Source organism: Lepidochelys kempii, chromosome 6, assembly GCF_965140285.1.
Source record: "Lepidochelys kempii isolate rLepKem1 chromosome 6, rLepKem1.hap1, whole genome shotgun sequence".
NCBI classification, from domain to species: Eukaryota; Metazoa; Chordata; order Testudines; family Cheloniidae; genus Lepidochelys; species Lepidochelys kempii.
This window is the reverse complement of record NC_136385.1, coordinates 70625794-70651777: the sequence shown is the minus strand read 5'-3', so window position 1 is coordinate 70651777 and position 25984 is coordinate 70625794. Positions and strand designations below refer to the sequence as shown.

The window sequence follows — 25984 nt, the reverse complement described above, 5'->3', positions numbered from 1 at the left end:
CCCCGCCGCTCACCCCAAGCCGCCAGACAGTCTATCTGCAGCGGCAGCTTCTCCAGGATCGGCACCGGCTCGAAGGCGTCGTGCATGGCGGCAGCTCCCCGCGCTCGCCCCGGGCCGGTAGCGCCACCTCACCCGCACCCCCGGGCCGGCCAGGCTGGAGAATCCTGCGCCTCCCCAACGCGGAGCCCCCGCGGCCCCAAGTACAGGCCCAGCTGATCCCCAACCCTTCCCAGCAGCCCCCGCGCCCAGCCCGTTCCGCTTCCCCGCTGGAGCCCGCCCACAAGCTCCGCCCCCTCCGCAGGGCAAGCTCCGCCCTAGGCCCCGCCCCCTCGGCGAGTCCCCGCTACTGCCAGCCCGGCCTCCCTGCCCTGCCCCTCGCCCTTCCCCGGCCCGGCCCATGCGCGTGGGGCCCGCTCGCCCCCAGACCTGTAGCTCAGAGCTCGCCTGCGCGCCGTGACTCTGCCGCTTCTGAGCGGCATGGCCCTGCAGCAAACGCGCTGTGCACCAGGAGTAATGTGACACCTGCTCTCTGAAGCAGGCCCCCAGGCCCCGAGAGCTGTGAACGTCCCGTCCCTCTTCATAGGTAGGTGGGTGGGAGGGTAGAAACAGCGAAGGCTGCTGCCTCCTTAAATAGGTACAATAGTCGCTACTTCACGGCCGCTCAGCTTGGCAGAATCATCCAGCCCCCATGCTTGCAGCCGGGGGCCATGGAGCGGTAAACACTGGCGCACGCAGGAGGGCATCCAGTTAAAACACGAGCGCTGGCCCAGGGAGTTGAAGCTGCTGTTCACTTCCGGCCGTTCCCCCAACATTTAAGGTACCAAGAGCCTGCCCGGAGAAGGGGGGGAAAGGAGTGCGTATCACCCTGTAACAGTAGCTATTAGAGTCAGCTGTGTAAGCATGACCCATCTCACGGTGACTAGGACCAAACTAAAATTGAAAAGGGCAGTTTCGTTCCAGCACTCGCAGACGTGGGCGTTCCTGACCTCAGCTTCATCTGCTTCCTTAGGGCTAAAACACCCAGGGCGTATGCACCAAAACCACCACTTATCAAAGGAACCGTTACACTTGCTAAGACCAATTGGGCATCTAGCCTAGGAGCCTGTCTCCTTTCCTTGACAGTTTACAGTAGAAAATGAAAATGAATAAAGCTTAAGATTATGAGGCTCAATAAAATGAAGCTTACATTTTGATAAGATAGTTATGTCATGCCTTTGCAACCATTTGTCAGCCTACTTTTTACTGCCGCTCACAGTTAAAGTGAGAAGAGTAGTGGTGGTACTGTACTAAAACAAACATATTGCTCTTTGACTTCTGTACTATCAGCAAGGATCTATTAACATTGTTTTATGCATGTACAGTATTTATGATAGAATTGTACCCATTACTTCATGGGGTGAAGCCAAACGCCGTCATCACCCTCTTCAGCAACTGCATGTGAGCCTTATTCATTCTCTTTCCATCAAGGCTGATGAGTCTTCCCTTCATCACGTGACCCTAGTCTCTCCCTCATCTAAGTCTACCAAGCTTCTACCACCCTCATCAGATCCTGACTCCTCATGGGGAGGAGTCCAGGGGCCGCCCCACCCTTCACCCCAAGCTGCTAGACAGTCTATCTGCAGGGTAAGGGTAGCCTCACCCCCAAGTCTGGGTCCTGGGGGAGCTTCACAGGGATCTCCCACCTGTGCTCCCAATGCCATGCTGGAGCCTCCACCTTTAACAAATAAAATTTGCATAACTTTAAAATAGCATGCAGAATTTTTATGTTTTTGGCACAGAATGCCCTCAGGAGTAACCACCTGCACTGTTAAGTACCCTACTGCTCATAAGACTACTCTCAAATATAAAAAGAAAAGGAGTACTTGTGGCACCTTAGAGACTAACCAATTTATTTCAGCGTGAGCTTTCGTGAGCTACAGCTCACTTCATCGGATGCATACTGTGGAAACTGCAGAAGACATTATATACACAGAGACCATGAAACAATACCTCCTCCCACCCCACTGCTGGTAATAGCTTATCTAAAGTGATCATCAAGTTGGGCCATTTCCAGCACAAATCCAGGTTTTCTCACCCTCCGCCCCCCCCACACACAAACTCACTCTCCTGCTGGTAATAGCCCATCCAAAGTGACCATTCTCCTCACAATGTGTATGAAAATCAAGGTGGGCCCTTTCCAGCACAAATCCAGGTTTTCTCACCCCCCCACCCCCACACACAAACTCACGCTCCTGCTGGCAATAGCTCATCCAAACTGACCACTCTCCTTACAATGTGCATGATAATCAAGGTGGGCCATTTCCAGCATAAATCCAAGTTTAACCAGAACCTCGGGGGCGGGGGGGGGGGGGAACAAGAGGAAATAGGCTACCTTGCATAATGACTTAGCCACTCCCAGTCTCTATTTAAGCCTAAATTAATAGTATCCAATTTGCAAATGAATTCCAATTCAGCAGTTTCTTGCTGGAATCTGGATTTGATAGTGTCCCCTGAATAGATATGTGGGGATATGATATAGATATGAATAGATAATAGATATATAATAGATAGATATTTGTTGCAACAAAGCCCGTTGCCAACTGTGCCCACATATCTATTCAGGGGACACCATCAAAGGGCCTAATAACATCAGCCACACTATCAGAGGCTCGTTCACCTACACATCCACCAATGTGATATATGCCATCATGTGCCAGCAGTGCCCCTCTGCCATGTACATTGGTCAAACTGGACAGTCTCTACGTAAAAGAATAAATGGACACAAATCAGATGTCAAGAATTATAACATTCATAAACCAGTCGAAGAACACTTCAATCTCTCTGGTCACGCAATCACAGACATGAAGGTCGCTATCTTACAACAAAAAACTTCAAATCCAGACTCCAGCGAGAAACTGCTGAATTGGAATTCATTTGCAAATTGGAAATGGCCCACCTTGATTATCATGCACATTGTAGGGAGAGTGGTCGCTTTGGATAAGCTGTTACCAGCGGGAGAGTGAGGTTGTGTGTGTTTTTTTGGAAAAAAAAAAAAAAAAGGGGGGGGGGGGGAGAAAACCTGTATTTCTGCTGGAAATGGCCCACCTTGATTTTCATACACATTGTGAGGAGAGTGGTCGCTTTGGATAAGCTATTACCAGCAGGAGAGTGAGTTTGGGGGGGGGGGGGGAAGAGGGTGAGAAAATCTGGATTAGTGCTGGAAATGGCCCAACTTGATGAGGACTTTAGATAAGCTATTACCAGCAGGACAGTGGGGTGGGAGGAGGTATTGTTTCATGGTCTCTGTGTATATAATGTCTTCTGCAGTTTCCACAGTATGCATCCAATGAAGTGAGCTGTAGCTCACGCTCAAATAAATTGGTTAGGCTCTAAGGTGCCACAAGTACTCCTTTTCTTTTTGCGAATATAGACTAACATGGCTGTTACTCTGAAACCTCTCAAATATAAGTTATCCAGAGTGATGGTACAGCTGAGCCCATAGCATTAAACTATTTCATGAGAGGAAATAGACTCTTGCCACTGAAAAATATAGGAAACCCATGTCAAAACAAAAAAAGGGAAAGTAGCTGAGAGCCAGAAATTGTGTAGAATACATACTGAAACAGTGTGCATTTTGTTGATTAGGTATAGTATCCGTCCACAGGATGGAGAGACAGCTTCAATACTGAATCAATCTACTGCTTGAGAAAAGTCAAGTAACAGCATGGATCAAGAGCCCAGCATAGCTGGTGGCTGATAGTATGTGATCTCTGCTATGTTTATTCTCCTCTCAAACCTCTTGCACACCTAGCAAGTTTTACCTAGCCAATTTTACCAAAATTTTGAAAGTTGTTTGAAATACCTCTTAAGCGTAGATTCAAAATTCAAATATAGGTCCTGGACAACCATCTCAAGAGCTTTTCAACCAGCAAGTGACATCAAGCAAGTAACGATTATTGCTGAGCTTAATTTATAACAGGGAATAAGACAACTATTAGAACGGAATCAGAGAGGAGGTAAGTAAGATAGCAGGCATCTGAGGGTTAAAAGGGAAATAGTAAACTAGAGCTTGATTATTGTTTAAAGAAGCCAAGTTCCTTGCAACTCTTTTGAAGAACAAAGATTATTTTCTGTCCGTTCCCCATCACAAAGCAGAGCTGCTCAGCAGAAGGAATCCAGCTGAGTTAGGTCCTTCCTGTGCCTGACCTAGGTTTTATTAAAAACACACACATAACCATCTCCACATTGCAGTTCCAAGGCAGGTGATGGTTCTTTGTTCTATTCACCTCTAATATCAAACAGGAGTTAAAGAAAATAGCACAGAAGAGCCAGTTAGCAGCAGCAACAACTGCTAGCAAACAGAGCCAGAAAACAGGGGAGTTTGAGTGTAGAGCTGTTGGAGAAGGGAGGCAAGCCCCTCTTTCTTAAGGGCAGAGAGTAAGTTCTTGGGAGTCTGTTTGCTTGCTGTTTTGCTTTCTGTTTTTCAGTTTTCAGAGGCTGGTGGGGCAGAGTACTGTGAGAGAAGCAGAGCCTTTGATCATGGCAGAGCCCTGATTAGGGGGCCTATAAAGGCAGCCAAGCAGCCAGCCAGCAACAAGGGCACAGGAGACAGCAAGCAGAGCAGAAAATGGAGTCTTGAATAGGGAGTGTGGTGTTCTGAACTTGCAGGGTTTTTCCCCCTTGACAGGAGCTTAGGCAGGAATGCTATGACAGACACAAAGGCAGCAGTGGTAGTGATCCAAGGAATGGAAGAAACAGTGAAGATGACTAGACATGGATGCTACGGGATGTACGTTATCCTGGAACAGGTACCCAAAGAGCCCAAAAACTTCATTTGAATGAAGTGGCGCCTGATAGAGCTAATGAAAGAGAAGATCCGAGGTTTGGAGATGCAGGTGGAAAGCATGCTTGAGTTTCAAAGGGTATTCAAGCTGATGATGGAGGGAAGACGAGGGGAGGCAGAAGGGAAAATTCAGGACTCTCAGATGGAAGCTGGACTAAAGAACTGTGAGGGTAGACTGCTGGATGCGGAAAGTGGCCTATGGAAGCATGTGACTGTGGTGTTACAAAAAACATGAACATGGTTTGATCTCTAAGATAATCCATTTTCTAGACAAAGGAAATGCAGTAGATCGAATCTACCTGGATTTCAGTAAGGCATCTGGTACAGTTCCACATGGGAAATAATAAGTTAAATTGGAGAAGACTGGGATTAATATGAGAACTAAAAGGTGGAGAATGAACTGGTTAAAGGGGAGACTACAATGGTTCATACTGAAAGGGGAACTGTCAGGCTGGAGGGAGGTTACTTGTGGAGTTCTTGAGGGATCCATCTTGGGACCAAATTTTATTTAACATTTTCATTCATGACCTTGGCATAAAAAGTGGGAGTGCTTTAATAAAATTTGCACATGACAAAGTTGGAAGGAGAACCGGAATATCATACAAGAAGATCTGGACAACCTTGAAAACTGAAATAATAGAAATAGGATGAAATTTAATAGTGCAGAGTGCAAGGCATTGCACTTGGGGACTAACAACAAGAATTTCTGCTGAGCATTTATCAGTTGGAGGTGAAAGAAGAGAAAAAGGCCTGGTTGTAAGAATTGATCACAGGATGACTATGAGCTACCAATGCAATGTGGCCATGAAAAAGGCTAAATCAAACCTAGGATGCATCAGGTGAGGCATTTCCAATAGGGACAGGAAAGTGTTACTGCCATTATACAAGGCACTGGTGAGACCTCATCAGGAATACTATGTGCAATTCTTGTCTCCCATTTTTAAGATAAATTCAGACCAGAACAGGTACAGAGAAGAGCTACCAGGATGATCAGAGGAAGGGAAAACCTACCATATGAGAAAAGACTCAAAGAGCTTGGCTTATTTAGCCTAACCAAAGGCTGAAGGGAGATATGATTGCTGTCTATAAATACATCAGAGTGATAAATACCTGGGAGGGAGGGGAGTTATTTAAAGTTAAGCACCAATGTTGACACAAGAACAAATGGATATAAACTGGCCATCAACAAGTTTAGGCTTGAAATTAGATGATGGTTTCTAACCCTCAGAGGAATGAAGTTCTGGAACAGCCTTCCAAGGGGAGCAATGGGGGCAAAAAACCTCATTGGCTTGAAAGACTGAGTTTGGTAAGTTTATGGAGGGGATAGTATGATGAGACTGCTACAATGACATGTGGCCCATCTGCGACTGCTAGTAGCAATATCCAGGGACGGGAGCACTAGATGGAGAGGGCTCCGAGTTACTACAGAGAATTCCTTCCCGGATGTCTGGCGGGTGGATCTTGCTGACATACTCGTGTCCAAATGATTGCCATATTTGGGGTCAGGAAGGAATCTTCCTCTTGGTCAGATTGGCAAAGACCCTGTAGGTTTTTTGCCTTCATCTGCACTATTAGGCATGGTTTACTTGCTGATTTAAACTAGAGTAAATGGCTGATACCCTGTAACTTGAAGTCTTTAAATCATTATTTGAGGACTTCAATAACTCAGCTGCAAGTTATGGGTCTATTACAGGAGTGGGTGGGCAAGGTTCTGTGGCCTGCAACATGCAAAAGGTCAGACTAAGGCCAGAAGGGACCACTGTGCTCATCTAAAGTTTGAGTCTGAGATTTTAGTAAAAACCAACAGGAGTACTTGTGGCACCTTAGAGACTAAATTTGTTAGTCTCTAAGGTGCCACAAGTACTCCTGTTCTTTTTGCGGATACAGACTAACATGACTGCTACTCTGAAACCTGAGATTTTAGTGCAGTTCTCCTGCACAAAAGCAGCTCTATCAAGGGCACTTTGAGTGTTACATGTTATCTCATCAATTTCTGAAATAAATATGCTCAATTTACAAGTAAAAACCTGCTTAACTAGTGGTACTGCAAACTCCACATGGTATGTAACAGTCAAGCTGTTGCCTCCTGTGTCATTATCAGTAGTAAAGACTCTGCAGGCCAATTATAGCCTCACTCACACCCGTGCAACTTACACATGCAAACCTGTGGCCTACAATGGGCATGCACATGTAAATTATTGCCAAGTGAAACTTCCAGGCTAGAAAGTATGAAAAATTATTAAAAAACCAAAAGCAAAGACTTTTTTCCACTCTTTTAAAAAATGAGACGACCATTCTGTACAGAATAGAAATCTGCAACTCTGACATTGATCAAATGAACAGAAAGCACTTGTTGGCCCCAGGGATGGACTAGACAGGAAAAAAATCGATCACTAAACCACTTACATAACAGGTGACTTTTTAAACTCCCCATTGCCCCCCCCCCCGCGCTTAACTTTCCCCAGGAGCCGAAGTATCCCAGCAGAACATATTAGGATCAAAACCAGCAAAGCTTTTGCCTGCAGGGAAAAGAAGAACCTGCTCCCTCTGGGAGGTGGTGCCATCATCTCATGGGTAAGTACGGACCTCGAGGCAGACAGGTCACTTGCACAGAGTAGAGTTCTACTGAAATATCTAGTTAATATTTGCTTAACTTCATAGACAAACATTAGCAAAGTGTTGTAGGAAGTTTTTATTAGGCCACGCAACACTTTGAAGGTATGGGTAAGTCATTTTTAGGCATCCATCACATTGCCGGCAATGAGATGTGCCACAACAACAAATGCTGAAGTTATGCAACTGTTGCTCCTAGGTCAATGACATTTAAAATAGAAAATCTTTCCTATACACAGTGTTGTTAATAAAATTGCACTTGGTTTTGTTAAAAACATCAATATCATTGTAACTTTTTCAAAATATTTCCTTTTTGGTATCTCAATTGATTTCCTTCAATTACTGGGGCTTCTTACTCAAAAACCTCCTCTCCTTCTAAGCCAGCTGCGCAGTCTCCATCTATTAGCCATTATTTTCAATAAAATGGGAAGGTTGTTTCTAAAGTAACTCTTCACCACCTTCTTCTACCCTCCACCAAAAACAGGTAGTTGACCTGTGGAAGTTAATTGTAACATTGAATTCATAGTCCCTCAGTCAGATGTTAGGACTTTTAGTTTGACAGATTAAATATCTGAAGAAAGTTACAGAAGGTGCTGGAACACACATTTAAATCACTTAAAAATCCAAACTTGTAAATTCACTGTAAATTCAAACATTTTTCAAAGGTTTATCAATGTCCTCGTGAACCTCTTCCACAGTGAACTGTGTAAGATGCCCTCGCTCAAATACAGGGTCCAGTTCCAACGGTGAAGATCGAGAGAGAGAAGTAGGATGCGCCTGATCCACTGGGCAGCCTACGGGAAACAGAACTTTCAAGAAGCTGCTTCTTCACTCCATTTTGGATCTTTCAAAGTGTGTAATCATTCTTTCCTGCAAAATTCAAAAAAGGTCATTGAAGTTCGTAATTTTTGTCTCTGTGTTTACATCACTCAGTACTAAGAGCCCACTCGTCACATGTTTATAGATAACGCACATGCATTGCAGAACAGTGGTTATACACGGAATAAGAGATATATAAAGAGAGTGCTCAAATTTTGACAAGATATTAATTTGTCCAGTCAGAAATCTAACAGCACATATTGGGGAAAAGTTACCTTTCTGAGTATACACTGCTACTCTCTCTCTGTTTAGGTCAGATCATTACATGTTAACTCTGAATGTGTGAAGATACATATCATGTACACATTACAGAATTTCGTATGCTGGTTAGAGAGAAGCACACTCAAATACTGACATAATGCGTTTCTCCCTAACTAGCAGGAGGTTTGCGTTTTGTCACTCCCAAATAGGTGAAAAGGGAACTCTTAATCAAACCTTAAAGTTTGGAACTCATCTAATACTACAAAAAGCAGAAAGAAAAATATGTGCTAAAATCAAGGAAAAAACTATTCACTAAATAATTTGCAGAATGCTATAATAATCCATCGTCTCTCTCATTAAATTCTCTTCAGCAAGAACAATTTTTGCCTAGTGGTTCCAGATACAGTAGAGAGCACACTTTGTCAAGAATTTAATCAACTCATCAACATTCATAGCATTGGACATCATCAAATTAGGCTTGAATAAAGACTGGGAGTGGATGGGTCATTACACAAACTAAAAACTATTTTCCCATACTAACTTTTCCCCCTGCTGTTACTCACACCTTGTCAGCTGTTTGAAATGGGCCATCCTGATTATCACTACAAAAGTATTTTTTCTCCTGCTGATAATAGCTCCACCTTAACTGATTTGTCTCATTAGAGCTGATATAGCCACGCCCATCGTGTGTGTGTGTGTCTTCCTACTGTATTTTCAACTCCATGCATCTAATGAAGTGGGTTTTAACCCACAAAAGCTTATAACAAATTTATTTGGGCAGTTTAAGATGCCACAAGTAGTCCTCATTCTTTTTGCTGATACAAAGTAATACGGCTACCACTCTGAAACCCGTCAGCATTATTTAGGTGACTGATTTTATTGTAATTCAACATGAGGCACAGATTTCACATATTAACCCTTTATTTGGCCCAAAAGCAACATGCAAATGATGGTATTAACCAAAACTCAACTTCTAGAACAGTGGTGCACAAACTTTTCCAGTCGCACCCCCACTTACCATTAATGGAATCTGTCTGCACCTCCCTCCATTACAGCACCGCCAAGGCTTCCCCAGCTTGGGCTGAAGGCAAAGCTGGGGGCGGCACTGCGGATGGGGGAGGAGCTGGGGCTAGAGGCAGAGCTTGGCTGGGGGCAAAGAGGGAATCACAGCAGAGCGGAGCTGGAAATGTAGCACTCCCTCCCTGCCTCCCATGGGGGCTGGCCCAGGCCTGGAGGCAGAGCAGGACTGGGGCTGAATGAGTTTGGAAAAGAAGTGAAGCTGGGGGCAGAGTGGGACTAGAAGCACAGTGCTCCCTCCCAACCAGGGCTGGCTGACATCCCACTGCACCCCTGCCCACAAAATGTCCCGTCCCCCCCCCACCAATTTGGGGACCACTGTTCTAGAAACAGCTTCTAATTTATGCACCAGCATCTGCAGAGCCAGAGAGCCAGAAACAGCACTGTTTTGCTACAACATAAGTTACTGGAATTCACACAAACGTGGAAGGAGACAGGGAAATGCAGCTTTACTTTGAGTAAACATGCATGGCACTACTACATGAAGGGAGCATCTAGTATTTTAAATCATTTGGATTTAAAATAATTGTTTCATGATAAATTGCAATCTGCTGCACAGGTTCTACCATTCTTGAAAGTCTTTCGGCTGAACACTAGTTTACACTGTTCATATTTAGGGCAAATTATTGTATTTCATCCAATTAGAACATCGGTACTTCCTCCCCTCCCCTTTCCTGCCGCATTTATAGGAACATAAAGCTCAGTTCTAACAGGCCAAGTCAACCTCTTTAATGAAAGACTCATGACTCCCTTGGCATGTCATAAGACTTCAATTTGTGCTGAAGGCTTGTTTACTGACCTCATCTGAATCCAGAAGGGCTGGGAGAGCACTGCAGTAAAAAACAAACAAAGATTGGTACACAGACCCAAGCACTAAATGACTGAAAACATCAATGTCAGTTTTAACACCTCCAGCTTTTTGACAGGAATAGGTTATAATGGAGAAGACCACCAACCCTTTGCTAAAATTAGAGAACTGGAGGAAGACAGAGAAAGACATTAACAGAGTGAGATAGGACCTATGTAGTATTATCAAATACCAATAACAAAATCAGTTCCTAAGTTCTGCTTTAATTGTCCAGCTCTCAAATTCCCATCACTTGAAATCAGCCAGAAGATATCAACTTTCAAAAACTCTCAAGTAAAATGACAGTGTCTTTTATAACCTCTTATTTACTTTATGTGGTGGAGAGGAGTATCTTGCCTTTTACTAGCTTTCGGTACCCTCTAATTAAAGACAAACCCCAGGCAAATGAAGACAAATTTTCACAAGATACACCGGTTTTCCTCAGTGTAGTATTCTGAAACTGTACTTAGTATCCTATCATGTATAAACTGAATTGTATTTTTGTTAAACAGAGTTGTGTATTTAAATCCAGGATCTGAGTTTTCTGCTGGAATGCCAGTATCAGAACTATAAGCCAGTATCCATCATGGTTTACATATGATTTAAAAAAAGAAATTTAGGCACAGAACACCAAAGTTTAAACTGTAAAAATCACTATTAAGGCAGAAGTGATACCGGTTGTGTACAGTGGGCTTCCACACTACCAATGTCAAGTATTGAACTAAACTAAACAGCCACTAAACAGAAGGCCCAGACATTCTGTCTTAACTACCCAACTTAATAAAAATTATTCACAATTTATATTATATTAGGAAAAACACTCAAATGTACATCCAGAGCACACTACTGAGGGAAGCTAATCTGATTTTAACTCCACAAAAAAAAAAGCAAGTCATTGGACATGAGATTCAAAACACAGGTGGCTAACACTGACTTCAGCTCATTATTCATAGTCATGAGATGATATACAGAAGCCACAACAGGAAAAAGTTTCTTTCATACAAATATCACTACTCATGGTCAGAATCACACTGATTTCTCCATCCACAGAGCACAAGAATGTGTCAGCTCTGTCCTGTATCTTTTAAATGTCTTGGTCCTTTAACTAAAAGGACTAGGACTTTACCTTGTGTGATACCTCTAACTACACAAATGTTGAACGCTTAAAACCAAACATGTCACCAAAATATTGAACCAGAGACTTACTTATTCCCAGTAGCCTCACTTGTAGTACTGCTGATTTTCAACTTGAGGTCAAATCCTCATAAGGGACCATTTGCACCTACCACTACCAACTGTAGTGACTATTTAAGAAATTCCCAGTCTACATTTCAGCAGATGCATTACGTTTAAGGATAATTTCACCACAGCAGCAAGAGAAGGACAAACACCAAGATTTAAAGAAGGTGCAGTTCTAGATTTTTTTTTAAAAACCACTTAATAAACCCTATCAACTACTACATATGGCTATATATTTACACTTAGCATGCTGCACAGACGTACTCTTAAAGTCAGAGGCCAACTCCAGAAAGGGTTCAGCACTTGCCCAGCAGAGCCAGCACCACAACTGCTGGCATTCTAACTATACTTCCAGCGCTTCTGACTCCAGTGCAGCTGCTGCTGCTGCTTGTCACAGCACAGATACTCACACATCAGTCACTGAAGAAGGAACATTCTCTTCTACCCACTTCAGATCATCTTCCTGCTAGAAGCACAGAAACCAACATTAAAATAAAAAATGACAAGACTCTGAAGGGGTTTGCAAATGAATACATTTCCTCTAGCCTACCTGAAAAGTTCAGCATTAACTATAGTGGATGCCCACACAAGAAATACAAATTGTTATTTCTGGATAAAGGAATCGAATTCAGAGGAGCAGGGAAGTCAAAATAAATGTTTAAAACATTTTTCAGCCATTTTAAGCCAGTGCCTACTCAGCCAAGAATGAACTTAAAATGCTACAATAATGTATAAAACATGGTATTAAAACACAAAAATAGGATTCAGAATGTGGCATTCAAAAGATTAAAGAGTACACCCTATGTTAATGTAACCTTCCTAATTTTTGTTGAGACTCTCAGCACTTTCATAGCACTAGGAGGACTGTTGATTTGTATGAACTGACATTTTGATTTGCGATACATAATATTACGCAGGATTTTTGAGCACTGAACATATTTCTACTCTGCTTTTTTGCTGAACAGAAAACAATGGGCAGTTTTATCTTTATATTAAGGATATCTGTGAATTAGAAGTCATCTTTATTTGAATGTCCTTGCTGCTGACTCAAGAGTTTGAGGAACTCCTTGCTACTGCCAAAGCAGAACAGAGATTTCAGGGAGCAACAGGGTTCTACAGTTTATGCATGCTTTAGACAAAAATGAGCTCGACCCTGAAGGCTTTAGAGAAACAACTTTGGAATGCATTTTCTACCTACTCGTGAATAAATCCTGAGTTTTACAGGGTCACATGTGGAAAATGCAGACGTCTTAAATGCACTCACAAAAGATACACATGTACCTCAGGTGGTTGTGCATCTGACTGAAAAGCATACAGGATTTGGAAACATAGGGTAAGCAGTGTAAATGCCCTCTGAATCCAGTTCAACTTCCATGTATTTTTCTGTTTTGAAGCAATCTTAGAACCTGAGAGACTAGCTACACAAAGGCTAAATTATTACACTTCGTGTAATATGAAACAGTTCTGTCTCTAATGCATTATGTGCAAGTTCTCAAAGCACACACTGAATTCTGATTTACCAGAAAGCTAAAAACACAAAATCTGTTCACAAGCACCACGATCATCATGTTTTGACCCAAATCACTCACTTCTTGGAAAGGACAAACACAGATACTTGGTTTGCTCCTGTTACAGAGCTCCTATTTAAGTGGCAGCCAACTGAGTGATCTGGCATTACTTTTACCTAGTGATAGGGCCAAGGTGGGAAGGGCATACTCACAGCTTTGTTTGCTTTCACATTTCCATTTGGTTCTTGTTTTGTACTTCTCATTTTCATTCCCTCTGCAAAGGGGAGACACGACAGACACGGGATATTAAACTATGTCAGAATGTAAACTGTAGATGGCATATCTATTAGGAATACTCTACTGAAGCCAAAGGTCATTATTTAGGGGAAAGGGCATGCTACCTATTTAAAAGCAGAGTCCCCTTTCCAGGTAGCAAAAGTAATTTCTCAGAAAAATTCATATACATTTTTAACAAACAATACTAAGGGTTGGTGTGCATGGTGCAACAATGCACCCTAGGGGTGTGTGGAAACAGCACTATGTTGAAGTGCTACAGGAAACTTTTAGTGCACACCACATTCACACACTTTAGAAATCACTCCCCCCCAGTGTGCATTGCTGCACAGTCTAGGCAAGTCCAAAGTGAAGCTCAGTGAACACCTATGATAACTATAACTCTAAGAGGAAAAGGATCTTTCTTCAGTGTACTTTTATGCATGATCCATTTCACTGTTCCTGTAAGAACCAGCTCCCCCACCTTTTCTGTGAGCCTTTCAATCATCATGTCTAATCCATCTTAATTTGCTGTCCAGCAGTAGCATCTGAAAGTCCCCACTATCTGAAGGCTAGTTGCCTACAAAGTTGAAGATCTCAGACCAGTTCCTAGTGGACAAGATTACACACGAGTGCCCCCATTGGCAGTTTCATCTGAGAAGTCAGAGACTGAACAGGCCACGCAGAGACTGAACATTTAGTGGTGGTGTTCCTCTAAGGCTAGGGTTAAGTCTAGCGGCAGCGTGGAGGAGTTTACGCTGCTGGTGACAGTGCTGCTATACCTGTCCTTGATTAATTCAGCACTAAGATTCCTTTCCCACCCCCAAAGAAAGGAAAATCAGAAAGATTCTGTTCCTGTCTTTAGGCTTAGTTATGAAATTAAAAGAATTAAAAAGTTAGCTTAAGTTTGGTTGAGAAAATAATATATTTGCTTTCTGGTTTGTGGCCAGTAAGGAAGGGGCTCTAATCAGCAAGTAAAGGAAGGCCATGAGAATAATAAATAGTATCACTTGTAGTGTGGAAAGGACGTATGGTTCAAAAAACTAACTAATAAAATAAAGAGCTGCAGTAACAAGACAAAGAAAAAATGGTCTTAAGAGAAACAAACACAAACCTTCCCACACTTCTGCTGCTGAGCGGTTGGGGGAGGGGGAGAGGAGGAGATAAAGGAAGGCCTTGGAGGAAGGAAAGAAGCAAGGAGAAACTCCTTCAAACTGGACTTTTGCTAAAGCTAGTGAAAGGTATAAAAAAAGCCATGAATCTGAAGCTTCTTTGTCAGACCCCTACATGATCATGCTGGAGCACACCAGGATAAGATGGTTTTCTCTAGGTCTGGCCTATTTGTAAGTATACTGATCACAGGCTTACAAATACTTTAGTACTGTATTGGGTGTAGTGACTGCTTATTTCAGAGATGGGCAAACTACATCCAGCCTGCGGGACCCTCCTGCCTGGCCCCTGAGCTCCTGGCCCGAGAAGCTAGTCCCTGGCCCCTCCCCTACTGTTCCCTTTCCTAGGCAGGCTCAGCTCACTGTGCCACCAGCGCAATGCTCTGGGTGGCCTGACCCAGTGCTCGGTGCTGCACGATGGCGTGGCCAGCTCCAGCTGGGCAGCACGGCTGCCTGCCCTGGTGCTCTGGGCAGCGCAGCTGCAGCGCCACCAGCATTCCAGACAGCACAGTAAGGGGGCAAGGAGCAGGAGGGTTGGATAGAGGGCAGGGAAGTTCGGGGTGGTGGTCAGGGGGTGGGGGTGTGGATAGGGGTCGGCGTGGTCAGAGGGCGGGGAACAGGGTTGTTGAGTGGGGGCAGAGGTCCCAGGGGGGCAGTCAGGGGACACGGGGGATTGGAATGGGCAGGAGTCCTGGGGGGCAGTCAGGGGCAGAGGTTCCAGGGGCAGTCATGGGGCAGGGGGGAATCGGATGTGGCAGGAGTCCCGGGGGGGCCGCCAGGGGGCGAGAAGCAGGGGAGGTTGGACGGGGCGGAGGCCAGGCCATGTCTGGCTGTTTGGGGAGGCACTGCCCCTCCTAACCAGCCCTCCATACAATTTCGGAAACCCAATGGGGCCCTCAAGCCAAAAAGTTTGTCTGCCCCTGGCTTATTTTTAGGCTGTTAGGTATGTTTAGAGCAATTGTATAAAACACCATTTGGCCTTTGGATTTAAAGAATGTATGGTTAAGAGTGTGTCTGGCAGTCTCCCATATTAATATTAATAATTCCAACATTACCAAAGCTTTCCTTTAACATGGGCTCTTTCTGTTCATCCTCATCTTCCTCAGACAATGGTGAGAAAGCAAACCTTTTGAGAAGAGGAAAGAATGAAGACACCATGAGACAGATGCACAAAGTCAAAATATCTTACATAAATGTCATTTTGAAGAGATTGATTATCTTGCCATTTTTATTATTTCACTATTCTGGACAGCTCCCTCTAACTAAGTTAGATTTTTGATCAACCACAAGCTGAGATAATTTAAGTACTCATACCATTTCCCTTTTTTAAATAAATGTTACTAAGGAGAGCCTATAAATCTACAAATGCTACTTCCACTTTCTGTGGTCAGGATATACAACATGAACTATACTTCCTTCTCAATCCCTATACACACACGCACGCATGCACACAGCTCTCAGAGCCTGCAGAAAAGTTTAGCAAGTGACCATGCAGTACACCAGGACTGCTGGAAATGCTCTTTGGATAGACTTGACTTTAAGAAGTCAAGATTACTTTAAGGTAAAATGCGTTAAACCTTTGGTTGTTGGCAGACGGCCTCCATAGAACCATGATGACAAAAAGGATCATTGAGAACAACAGTCGCCAGATGGCATCATCCACCCACAGCTCCTGCCAGTCCTGTCAAGAAAATAGAGAATCCATGCCCTCAGTCTTTTTTTTTTTTAAAATACACTGGTGAACTAGAAACACCTGTGACAAGGAGTAAAGTTGCAGTTCTGTTCTAAACGGCTCCCCAAAGGCTATAAGTTTCCATGGATTAAGACTTCCCTTCATGTGGAGGAGCATACAGTGGACCCTACAGGAAGAGCATCTGCCAGCTTCCCCAACCTTACTTCCTCTACCTCCAAATCCAGATTTTTAAGGAAGGAAGTCGTAATCATGGAAACCACTTAGGTATAAGATGCAAACTCACCAACTGACAATCCACCAGCCTGAACTTCATGGTGGTCCAGATGATAAATACAATAGATGCTGAAGGCAAAAAAAAAAAAAAAAAACTTGATAAAACCAGTAAGTCAGAGTTTTTCTACCACTAGAGTATCTAAGAACTAAGTAATCATGCCCCGGGACTTCAAAGGCAAAAGCCTTTTACAGTAAATTGTTGATGGTTTAAACTTTTCCTGTTACATCCTTTTCTTCCAATCACAAAGGGACGATGATTCTGCGGAAGTCATCTCACATCAGTTAATTCAGCCACTGAAATTGAGAGCTGAATTCAATGTTGTTGTTTCCCCCAAAGCATGCTTGTCCAAGACATGGCAGGGAATGATCCCCCACTACTTCCTTCTTCTCCATGGGACTATTTTTTAAAGAATTACATAACTTAATTCTAGCAGCATTCTAGACAATGTAACAGTTTAACATTTATGAAATCTATAGTTCTTTACAAGCTACATCCACAGCAATAGTGAAGAATAGTTACCTCAAGCAAGCATACTTGCAATCAATTGGCACACAATACATTGCATGGCAGATTGGTGACTTACACAAAGAAAACCCATTGATCTTATGAAAAATGCCAAGGAATCTAATGATTTTAAAAACAAGGTTCTGCTGATACTGTACAAGGTTTCATTCCAAAGACCTTCAGAGTGAACTGCATGTAACTCAATTTATCAGCCTTTGGAAAAAAATAAAAGTTAAGTTAAGGTCAATTTCCGACTGGTTCTGACAAGAAGTCAAGATATTTCAGATCAGAGGCTTCAAATACTATACTCTATCTCTTCAAGTAAAAAGGTCTGAGCTAAACCTCAAACCTGCATTTCCCATGCTCATCTTACTTTCCTTCTTTTAGAGAGACAGATTAGGATATTGGCATTCAAAGACATCAGGCCTCTTTAAAATATTTTGTACTTGTAATCTGATCATGAAGTAACCAAGCCTCCCACCTACCATTCCTGGAATTTAGATCTTATTACCCTGGGCCAAAAGCAAGTTTTAATGCAGAAGCTAAGCGTTCCCCATAGTGGGCTTTAAAGGATGGAGTTTTTTTTAATACTGGTTGTATTTTGGAGCAGCTTAGTTTCAGATGCTGCCAAGAATGTCAACCAAACCCACCTATTTAATGGGCGCATTTTCTAAAACAAGTTTCAAACATCTCAGTCCCTTATGGGAGTTGAGTTAATAGCAATCTGCTCACTGCCTGGATAGGGTTTTTGGGTGGGTAAGAAAAATGGAGTCTGGTAGTATTATTAGGTATGTCCTTGATGTTAGCTGGATTTTATTTGATGCAAATAGGTACAAACTTTAAATTCTAATTTCCCGTCCAAAAATAGCCTGCCCTCTCTTTTCTAAAATGAGCAGATGTTCTTTTTCACAAAGCCACTCTGCTCAAAGATTAAGCTGTCAGCATGGTGGAGCCATAACACATTTTAAAAGCCCCCATTAACCAGTACAAAGTGGTACTGAAGTCTTGGAGGAAGCCACTACCCATCTGAGCAGGAGATTTCAGCATGGGATGCTGCTGCTAGTGAAGCATGAGGATGTCTGGGGAGAGGAGGTGGGAGAGGAAAGGGGACCATAATAAAAGAAACTTCAAAAAACTATTAAGCTTATTCAGATAAATGCTAATTTGAAGCTACTGTTTATGGATAGTCAGAAAAAATCTGGCAGAAGCCCACCACTATGCAAGTCTGAGTGTTCAAGAGCAAACACTGAAATGCCAAAGGCCAATAAACTGACCCAAAGCAGAGCTTTAGTAAACTAAACCAGCCCCATAATACCTGGAAAGTGCACTATTTAGTGAGGAAGGGAACCCACAGCTCACCTGCTACTGCCAAGATAAGAGTGTTGGTGAAATGCCGGTAAAGAGAGAGTTTCACAATGTTCCTCCGCAGTTTTAGCAGCTTCATCGTTTGAGTCAGGCTGATGAATATGTATGGCAAGTCAAGGAAAGCAAGCTTAAGAATCAAGTTCTTGATAACAAGTAGGATACAGCTTTTGTACACATCTCAAGCAACACTGTCAGGCCATACAGACATAGCGCCCCTGCAACCCTCCCTAACCACAGCACAGCCACGGTGACCCAGCCCTCCTGCACTGCAGAAGGTCATCCAGCGGCAGTGCTCCTGAACAGTGGTTTATTACAACTGGTTTTCCATACCCATCCTTTTATGTCACCCCACTCCATCCAGGCCTAGTACTCTGATATCACCACATCAGTAAGCTAGCCTGATGCAAAATTTCACAACTACACTACAGTAGTTCATACCTGCAGGAAAACTTAACATGCATTTTGAGAAGAGAAAAATAGGTTTAAAACCTGGTCATGTTTTTAATATAAATGGACAGCACATCCATGTTTGTCTTTACCTACTTTCCTGCAATTTTAATTGTACAATAATCAAACATGTGTTTAAGACAAAAGACTGACATCATTGTAAGAGGAATAAGGGGGTTGCCCTGGCCTGGAAAGGGAAAGGTGAACTTTTTGGCATATCCTAATTTTTCAGGTTTGGTAGTTTCAAGAGCTTATACTAAATCTCGATCTTTGCTTATACTAAACCTAGTCAAGTCCTAAACTCAAAGGGTCTCAGCGCAGCAGAAGACAAACAGTAAATGTGGAAGAGGAGGCTGGGAAGAGATTTAAACAAATGACTGAGAAAACTGCTTAAAAAGTTAACTCTTTCTTGTCCCCAAACTACTTTATGAGACCTGTAAGTTCTGAGAAGAAATTTTAGCACTAGTGTTAAAATAAAGAGTTTTCTACCAGTCTAAAACAAAACCAAAAAACTCAAAACCACCCCTCCCCGCCAAAAAAAACAAACCACTCCCAAACAAAAATACTCTCAGTAAGGTCAGGACGGACCATAGTCCAAAAGCTGCTGTTCTGAATACTGCTTCAATACAACTTTAGAGTACACTCACATCAATAAGCAGAGACCACCACAACACAAAAACTACATGTTCACTATGGTAAGGGCTAGGACCTGTTCCAAAACCCATTCACAAACCTCTGTTGGCAATTTAAAATTTGTTACATGAGTTATGGAAATAGAGCTTACCTGAACCCTTAGGCCACAGGGCCTATGGTAGCTGTTCGACAAAAAGATGGTATGTCATTCAATATGGCAAAAAATGTTTGCTGCGGAAAGATTCCCTGAAGACCAAACTCCAAAGAAAAAACACTGCACCAAATTAAACAGTGAAGAAGGATATCCACCAGCAGAGGGCAGTATCTAGGAAAGCCAGGGGAATAAAAGCCAAGGAGGCAAGATCATTCTGTGCCTAGAGATAAAGAGAAAGACCCAGTGAGAACAAGATGAATGGGAAAGCAAAGCACACACCAAAAATCATCAAGCATTCAGTCCCAGGTTATCATTTTACCATCAGAGAACATAAATACAGAACTGGAAAGCTATTAAGCCCCTATGCCTTGCTGTTGAAGCAGAGGGTTTGAATTAAGTGTTCAACACAAGGGACAGAGTATTTTATTAAAAGCAGAAAACGCCACACAGTTCTGATCCCCACAAGCAACTGATATGGCAAGAAGTAAGTTTTTAGAGTAGGTAAGTAACTCATTGAGCAGACACCCCTAATGAGCAGACAGCCTTGATGGTGCTGCGCTGCAATAACACTTCTTACAGAAAGTTTGTTATAGATCTTTGCAGGTAAGCCTTTTACTGTGTTGGTGCCAAAGACTACATGTTCCACTTTTGAGCACTAAATTTAAACAAAATGGCACAAGTTGATGGAACCCACTAGGAGACAACATACAAGATGTGATCAACAGTCCTCTCGCACATACACAAAAATTCATTTAGGATGTTATTTTGTTAAGAAATTCACTTGTACTGGTCTCCGCACCAGGCACTGAACATTTCCTAGAAAAATTAGCCATATTGTGCAACTTCTGAAAGGATATCCACAAAATAATACAGGCATCAATCACTGATAGACCCAAGTTTGCTATCAGAGCCATAGCGCCATAGAAAAACTGAAAGGGTACCAAATAAGAGACAAAGTCAAAATAAGCTATCCCAAGAATTCTATCAAGTCAGGTGCAAAACCAAATTAAAGGATCAAATATTGTCCTTGTGAAGCCAAACCCCATCGACCTCAAAAATGACTACAATAAAAGCTTTTAAGAATTAAAATAGTCTTCACCGGGCTATTAAAATATGCAGCTTCAAAAATTTGCAAGGAGCATCCATTTCTATTTGCCAGCATGTTTTTCCCCCTGCACAAGGCCCAGTGAAACCTCCCTTGACTACTAGGCACAAATTCAAAACCTTGTCAATTCTGGACCCAAAAACTCCACTTATTTTCAAGTATTCCTATTTCAAAGCACCAAAATTATTTTCCATTGCAGAGAATTACATTTTGGGGAGGAGACATGGCAAGAAATTGGTAAAATAGCTGGAAAAATAAAGCCTTCTCCACAACACTTCACAACTGTCTTCTCTCCTCCCTAAGGCACTGGGAATTTTCATTCTCCAAATTTCCCTATTGTAGCATAGCCCAAGGATCCTTCACTACATTACAGTATACGTAATCACACATAAGACCAACAATTGCTACATCCGTGGCACACATGAAAACATAGGTAAGCGTCTACTGACCCCTGTGACTCTAAGGACACCTTCCATGCCAGAAAATAATAAATAGAGCACTCCAGCCGTAACTACTTTGTGAAGAGTGACTCCAAGACGAGGCCTGCAGGGAAATATTAAAAAAAAGTGAAAAAAGCTAAAAAAAAAACCACACCTCAGCAAAAGGCACATGATTCAAGGTTTCTCATCACAAGTTACAAATCTAGGAAGTTATTTTGTTTTGGTGCTCTAGGCTCATGGTGTCACATTAGGCTTTGTCCAGGCTTGAATTTAAAAAGGTGTGATTTTAAGAGTACAGTACAATGAAAGTTTCACACACTATGTGTAAGATAAAAACCACTTCAAGACCCAGACTTAATTTCAGACACAGAAAAAGTTTGTCTCACGCTTCATGGGAATTTATAATATACATACAGAAGTGGTCTTCTCTAACCGCTTTTTGAACATTCAAAAAAGTTTTAGACTTTCATTGTGAGAGATAATGGATTAATCTCAGTCTAGCCTAAGAACCATAACATCCCCAAAATCTAGTTTAACATTTTCCTTTCTTGGCTTCCTTTAATCTTGGTTCTATTGTCTTCTGAAATACTTTTCTTCATTTATTAGAGTTATTCTGATCTCTATGCCAAACTTTGTCCCCCATGTTCTGTCCCCTCTAGATTACACACATTTTAGTGCATTTGGTCCTTCCTCATAGGTCTTATCCTTTAATCCTTTTGCATTTGTTGCATCCTCTCTAGTTTTTCCATATCTTTCTTTAAAAAGATCAGAACCAGAACTGCATATTCCCTGAAGTGGGTATCTAAAGTCGTCCCCACCCACTCATCTCCATACTCCCTCCCATATCAAGAAGATTCAGCAAATGCACTTAAGAACAGTTCTCTCTACCTGTTTTAGTCCCGTTACTATCCACATTTAAAGGGTTTAAAGAAAATATTTTGAATGATCGATCACACTTCTACCATTCCCCATAACTCACCCACTTGCTGATATTTTCCTCTCCTGGACACTGAGCACTTTGTACTCAATTATATTCACTGCACAGTAGTATCTGATCATGCATGCACACAGCCTTCACACGCACCTGACTACATGATGGAGAGCGACTGTGTTAACAGAATCCATTACTTAGGGCTGTCAGCAGCTATGTTTTTTTTAAACTTTGGGTTAATTTTTAACACTCTCAAGAAACATTTATTTAAGCTCATATGCATTACGAAATGTCATTTTTCGGTAGATAGGTCAGCTTCCTCACTGACAGGGTCTCCAATCTGAGAAGAGTATTGAACCACAGAAAGATTTTTGTCTTCTCTCTCTTTAAAATGCTCTTTCCATTTTTGGTTACAATAATTTTTTTATTTAACATTTGACTTCATTTTGTCCCACTGCAGCATCCATTTTCCAAGTTTGCTAATAACATTCAAATGTCGTTTAACCACTTTAAAGAAACGTGTTGAGCCTGTAACATGAGATGAGGTTGTTATTTACCTGACTATCCCGTATCCCAGGCTGACGATGATTACCAGAGTTCGAGCCAGTGAACGTTTCACTGCAGAAAGCAGCTCTGCAAGTATCAGTGCACCTTGGACTACCAAGAACAAAGCACAAGAAACTTGGTTACTAAATGTGTAATTCGGGTTCTGAATAAGTGCTGCAGGTAATAGCAACACTACAGTGGTCAAGACTATTCCAAGAAATGCAGGCACAGTAAAATGCATCAATCTTTTTATGATCTACTGTTGGAGCAAGCTTCCAGGAAGAGCTGAATACTTCATTCAGCACCAAAGGAGTTAATGAGAAACCTTTTTTCTCAGAAAATGTCTGTATGCATATGGTCTACATAAAGTAGATTAGACAAAACCTACCTTTAAGTATCTTCTAGCCGAGAGATGAACTGAAGAATGTTATTTCAGTCTCATACCTCACCACAAGGTATATACAAATAATTAAATCAGATTGAATACCGAATGATCTTAACTCATGCAGAAACCAAAATATAGTAATGCCCTTCCCCATTCCTTCTTGCAAATACTTTGAATGTAGCCCTTAAGCATCTCCTGGGCATTAATAGCATCCCAAGTAGCCAACCAACAAGATCCTCTACGTTGTGGATCAGGACGGCTGCATGTAAAAATTCTGTTAGATCATGCTGTAGTTTCACTCACTTAGATCCTTCTTTAAGATCTTGGTGGGAAGCCCTGTGCTAGTGCATCCCACCTAGAACCCAACACGCTCCGATCAGTTTCAACTGCAATCCGACAGTGAGTTGGTACAGTAATTAATTTTGGTTCCTACCAGCGTGAGCCAGATTATAATTAGTGATCTAGATAGGTGAAATGTCACATATCCCAAAGCAAGTCACACAACCCATTAATTCACAACCCAGCTCTGTCTATAACTCAACTTGTTGCATCTAGCTTTGGCATTTGTGATCTATTACCTTGTGTTTTAAGGCTTCCTGATGTACTATAGCACAAACTTCTCTAACACATAAGAATGTAAGGGTGAGCAAAACAGCACAAGTATCAGCTTTAAATTAGTTTAAGTCAGATCCTAAAATGTTTTTGAAGCATTTTCTAGAACACAACATTATAGATTCATAAAAATGTAGGGCTGGAAGGAACCTCAAAGTTACCTAGTCCTTCCCTCCACACTGGGGCAGGAAGTAGTCTACCTAGACTGTCCGTGATGGTTATCTGTCTAATCTGTTTTTAAAAACCTCCAATGACAAGAATCCCACAACCTCCCTAGGCAACCTGCTCCAGTGCTTCACTATCTTTATTGTTAGCAAGATTTTCCTATACAGACAAATTCAATGTGCTATGTAGGTTAAGTCTCAGAGAACGTCAAAGCACTTTAGAAACAAGATTCAATTATCCCTATGAAGTAGGTATTACTCTTTTTACAGATGGGACAATGAAGACTGAAGACTTCAGTTTACTAACTTTGCAGAGGTCATCCAGAGAGCCTGTGGCATAATTGGAAACAGAACCCAAAAATGTTGACTACTTATTCCTTGTTCTGAGGTGCCCTACTAATCAAAGAGTTATTGCATATACATTACCTAATTAGTTATATATTCGAGTAAGTCATTACTACCTTACCCTGCCCAGGACAATGGGTATGACTACACTACAATCAGAGAGGTGACTACAGAATATGTAGAGCTAGTTTTGATCTAGCTAGCTCAAACAATAACAGTGAGGCCACAGCAGCACATACTAGTTGATCAAATACGTATGTAGGGCCCCGGAAGAGCCTGTACAGCTCCTAGTGCCGCAGCTACACAGCTAGAATTATTCAAGTGGCTAAATCAAAGCTACCTTAGGATGTTGACATGTGCCGAGTCACACTTCTGACTGTAGCGTAGATATACCCATAACTGAAAGTTGTTCTTGGTACATACCAGATTCTCCCGTGTAGCGGATATTCTGGAATTCTGCATAGAAGACTGCTTTCTCCAGCATTCCCAGGAAGATAACCGCACCAATCCAGAACTGGATCCTCAGGAGGTCCCGCCAATAACAGGCTGACCACGCAAGCCACAGAACTCCAAAGAACACATACACGATACACATCACCATGAAAAACTACCATATCAGGAGGGAAACAAGGAAGGGATTAATAGAATGGTTAGACCCAATACCATTTCCATAGAAGGACAGTGCATGGATTATAAATACAGCTACATTTTCTTGGTAAAGCACAGCAGCTTTTGAAATGTCTATATCCAACTACGCTGGAAAATAAAAAAAGGTTGACTTCACATTTCTTTCCTCAGGTTCTGTAACAGTCTGGAGGCATGGTATAAATTTCTCACTGCCAGCAGATGGAATCAATTAAATTGAGTTTGAGTGATTCCATTCTTATGTTAGAGGCACTTCCCAGCTTATTCTCGGCAGACTCTTCCAAAGGAGTAAAGCAAATATCACTAGCCTCAAAAAACTCCAATCAGAATCTGCACTTGTACAAATCATCCCCCAAACACCAAGAAACATTACCCTCCTTGCACCGGTTTGTTCTTGTAGTTCCAAACTTCTCTGCCACCCTTAAGGGACATTTCAGAAGCTTCCCTGAATCTATCGTGGAAAGATTTAATGTAAGAGGCAGGCTTATCTCTCATACCATTCTGTAAAGCACAAGTTACGGGGTGATAATTGGAACCCTCCCCTCCCAGGTAGGAAAGAGACTTGCTTTTCATTACAGATCTGTTTGGTCATTTCCCCCAGTCCCAAAATCACCTTCAGACACATGTGGCCAGCAAACAAAACAGTTTTTGACCAAATCTGAGATCATTCAAAAGAGGCGAGTAAGACACAGGACCTAGAAAAAGCCTCAGAAATTTATCACAAAAGGATGTTCAAACTAACATTCTGCTATGTTTTAGGTCCAAAGTGACTTGTTTAAGAGACTTAAGTAAAGTCGTCAAGATCTTTCAGACATGCATTGCATAGAAGCAAACTTGACATGTTGAAAAACAGATTTTGTAAGTTATTTGATGGATTAGAAACATCAGAACACCACACCAGATCATGGTGAACTTCCAATAGATCATTGAGGCTTAATGTGCAAGAAAGAGGAGGATGAAGACCGTAAAGCACATAAAACAAATGGCCACTCAATATGGATCAGCTACACAGCCAGAACGAAGACGTGGGACAGCATGGGGACAACTGCAGTCTCTCCCTGCAGTGAACTGGTTTTTAAACTAGGCCACTGAGAGACTTAACTGCAGAATCTC

The 25984-nt window shown here is 42.2% G+C and overlaps 2 protein-coding genes across 11 annotated transcripts in view; both read right to left on the bottom strand.

The window, feature by feature from the left end:
- The window catches only part of VPS39 (VPS39 subunit of HOPS complex), a 33119-nt gene extending 32867 nt beyond the window's left edge, over positions 1-252 (bottom strand). For 3 of the 5 annotated variants that reach the window (XM_073348655.2, XM_073348657.2, XM_073348656.2), the window contains exon 1: positions 14-252. In XM_073348655.2, the coding sequence (XP_073204756.1) occupies positions 14-86 (73 nt within the window). In that variant the 5' untranslated portion in view covers positions 87-252. The remainder of the gene's footprint in view (positions 1-13) is intronic. The other 2 variants (XM_073348658.2, XM_073348661.1) reach the window with 2 other exon arrangements.
- A 7247-nt stretch (positions 253-7499) lies between these two features.
- Positions 7500-25984, bottom strand: part of TMEM87A (transmembrane protein 87A) — a 29060-nt gene continuing 10575 nt past the window's right edge. The window contains exons 9-20 of one of the 6 annotated variants that reach the window (XM_073348649.2): positions 24650-24833; positions 22732-22831; positions 21253-21346; positions 19850-19918; positions 18459-18567; positions 16605-16663; positions 16206-16309; positions 15684-15754; positions 13399-13460; positions 12089-12144; positions 10392-10422; positions 7500-8305 (exon numbers count right to left, since the gene is read on the bottom strand). In XM_073348649.2, the coding sequence (XP_073204750.1) occupies positions 8264-8305; positions 10392-10422; positions 12089-12144; positions 13399-13460; positions 15684-15754; positions 16206-16309; positions 16605-16663; positions 18459-18567; positions 19850-19918; positions 21253-21346; positions 22732-22831; positions 24650-24833 (981 nt within the window). In that variant the 3' untranslated portion in view covers positions 7500-8263. The remainder of the gene's footprint in view (positions 8306-10391; positions 10423-12088; positions 12145-13398; positions 13461-15683; positions 15755-16205; positions 16310-16604; positions 16664-18458; positions 18568-19849; positions 19919-21252; positions 21347-22731; positions 22832-24649; positions 24834-25984) is intronic. The other 5 variants (XM_073348650.2, XM_073348651.2, XM_073348652.2 and 2 more) reach the window with 5 other exon arrangements.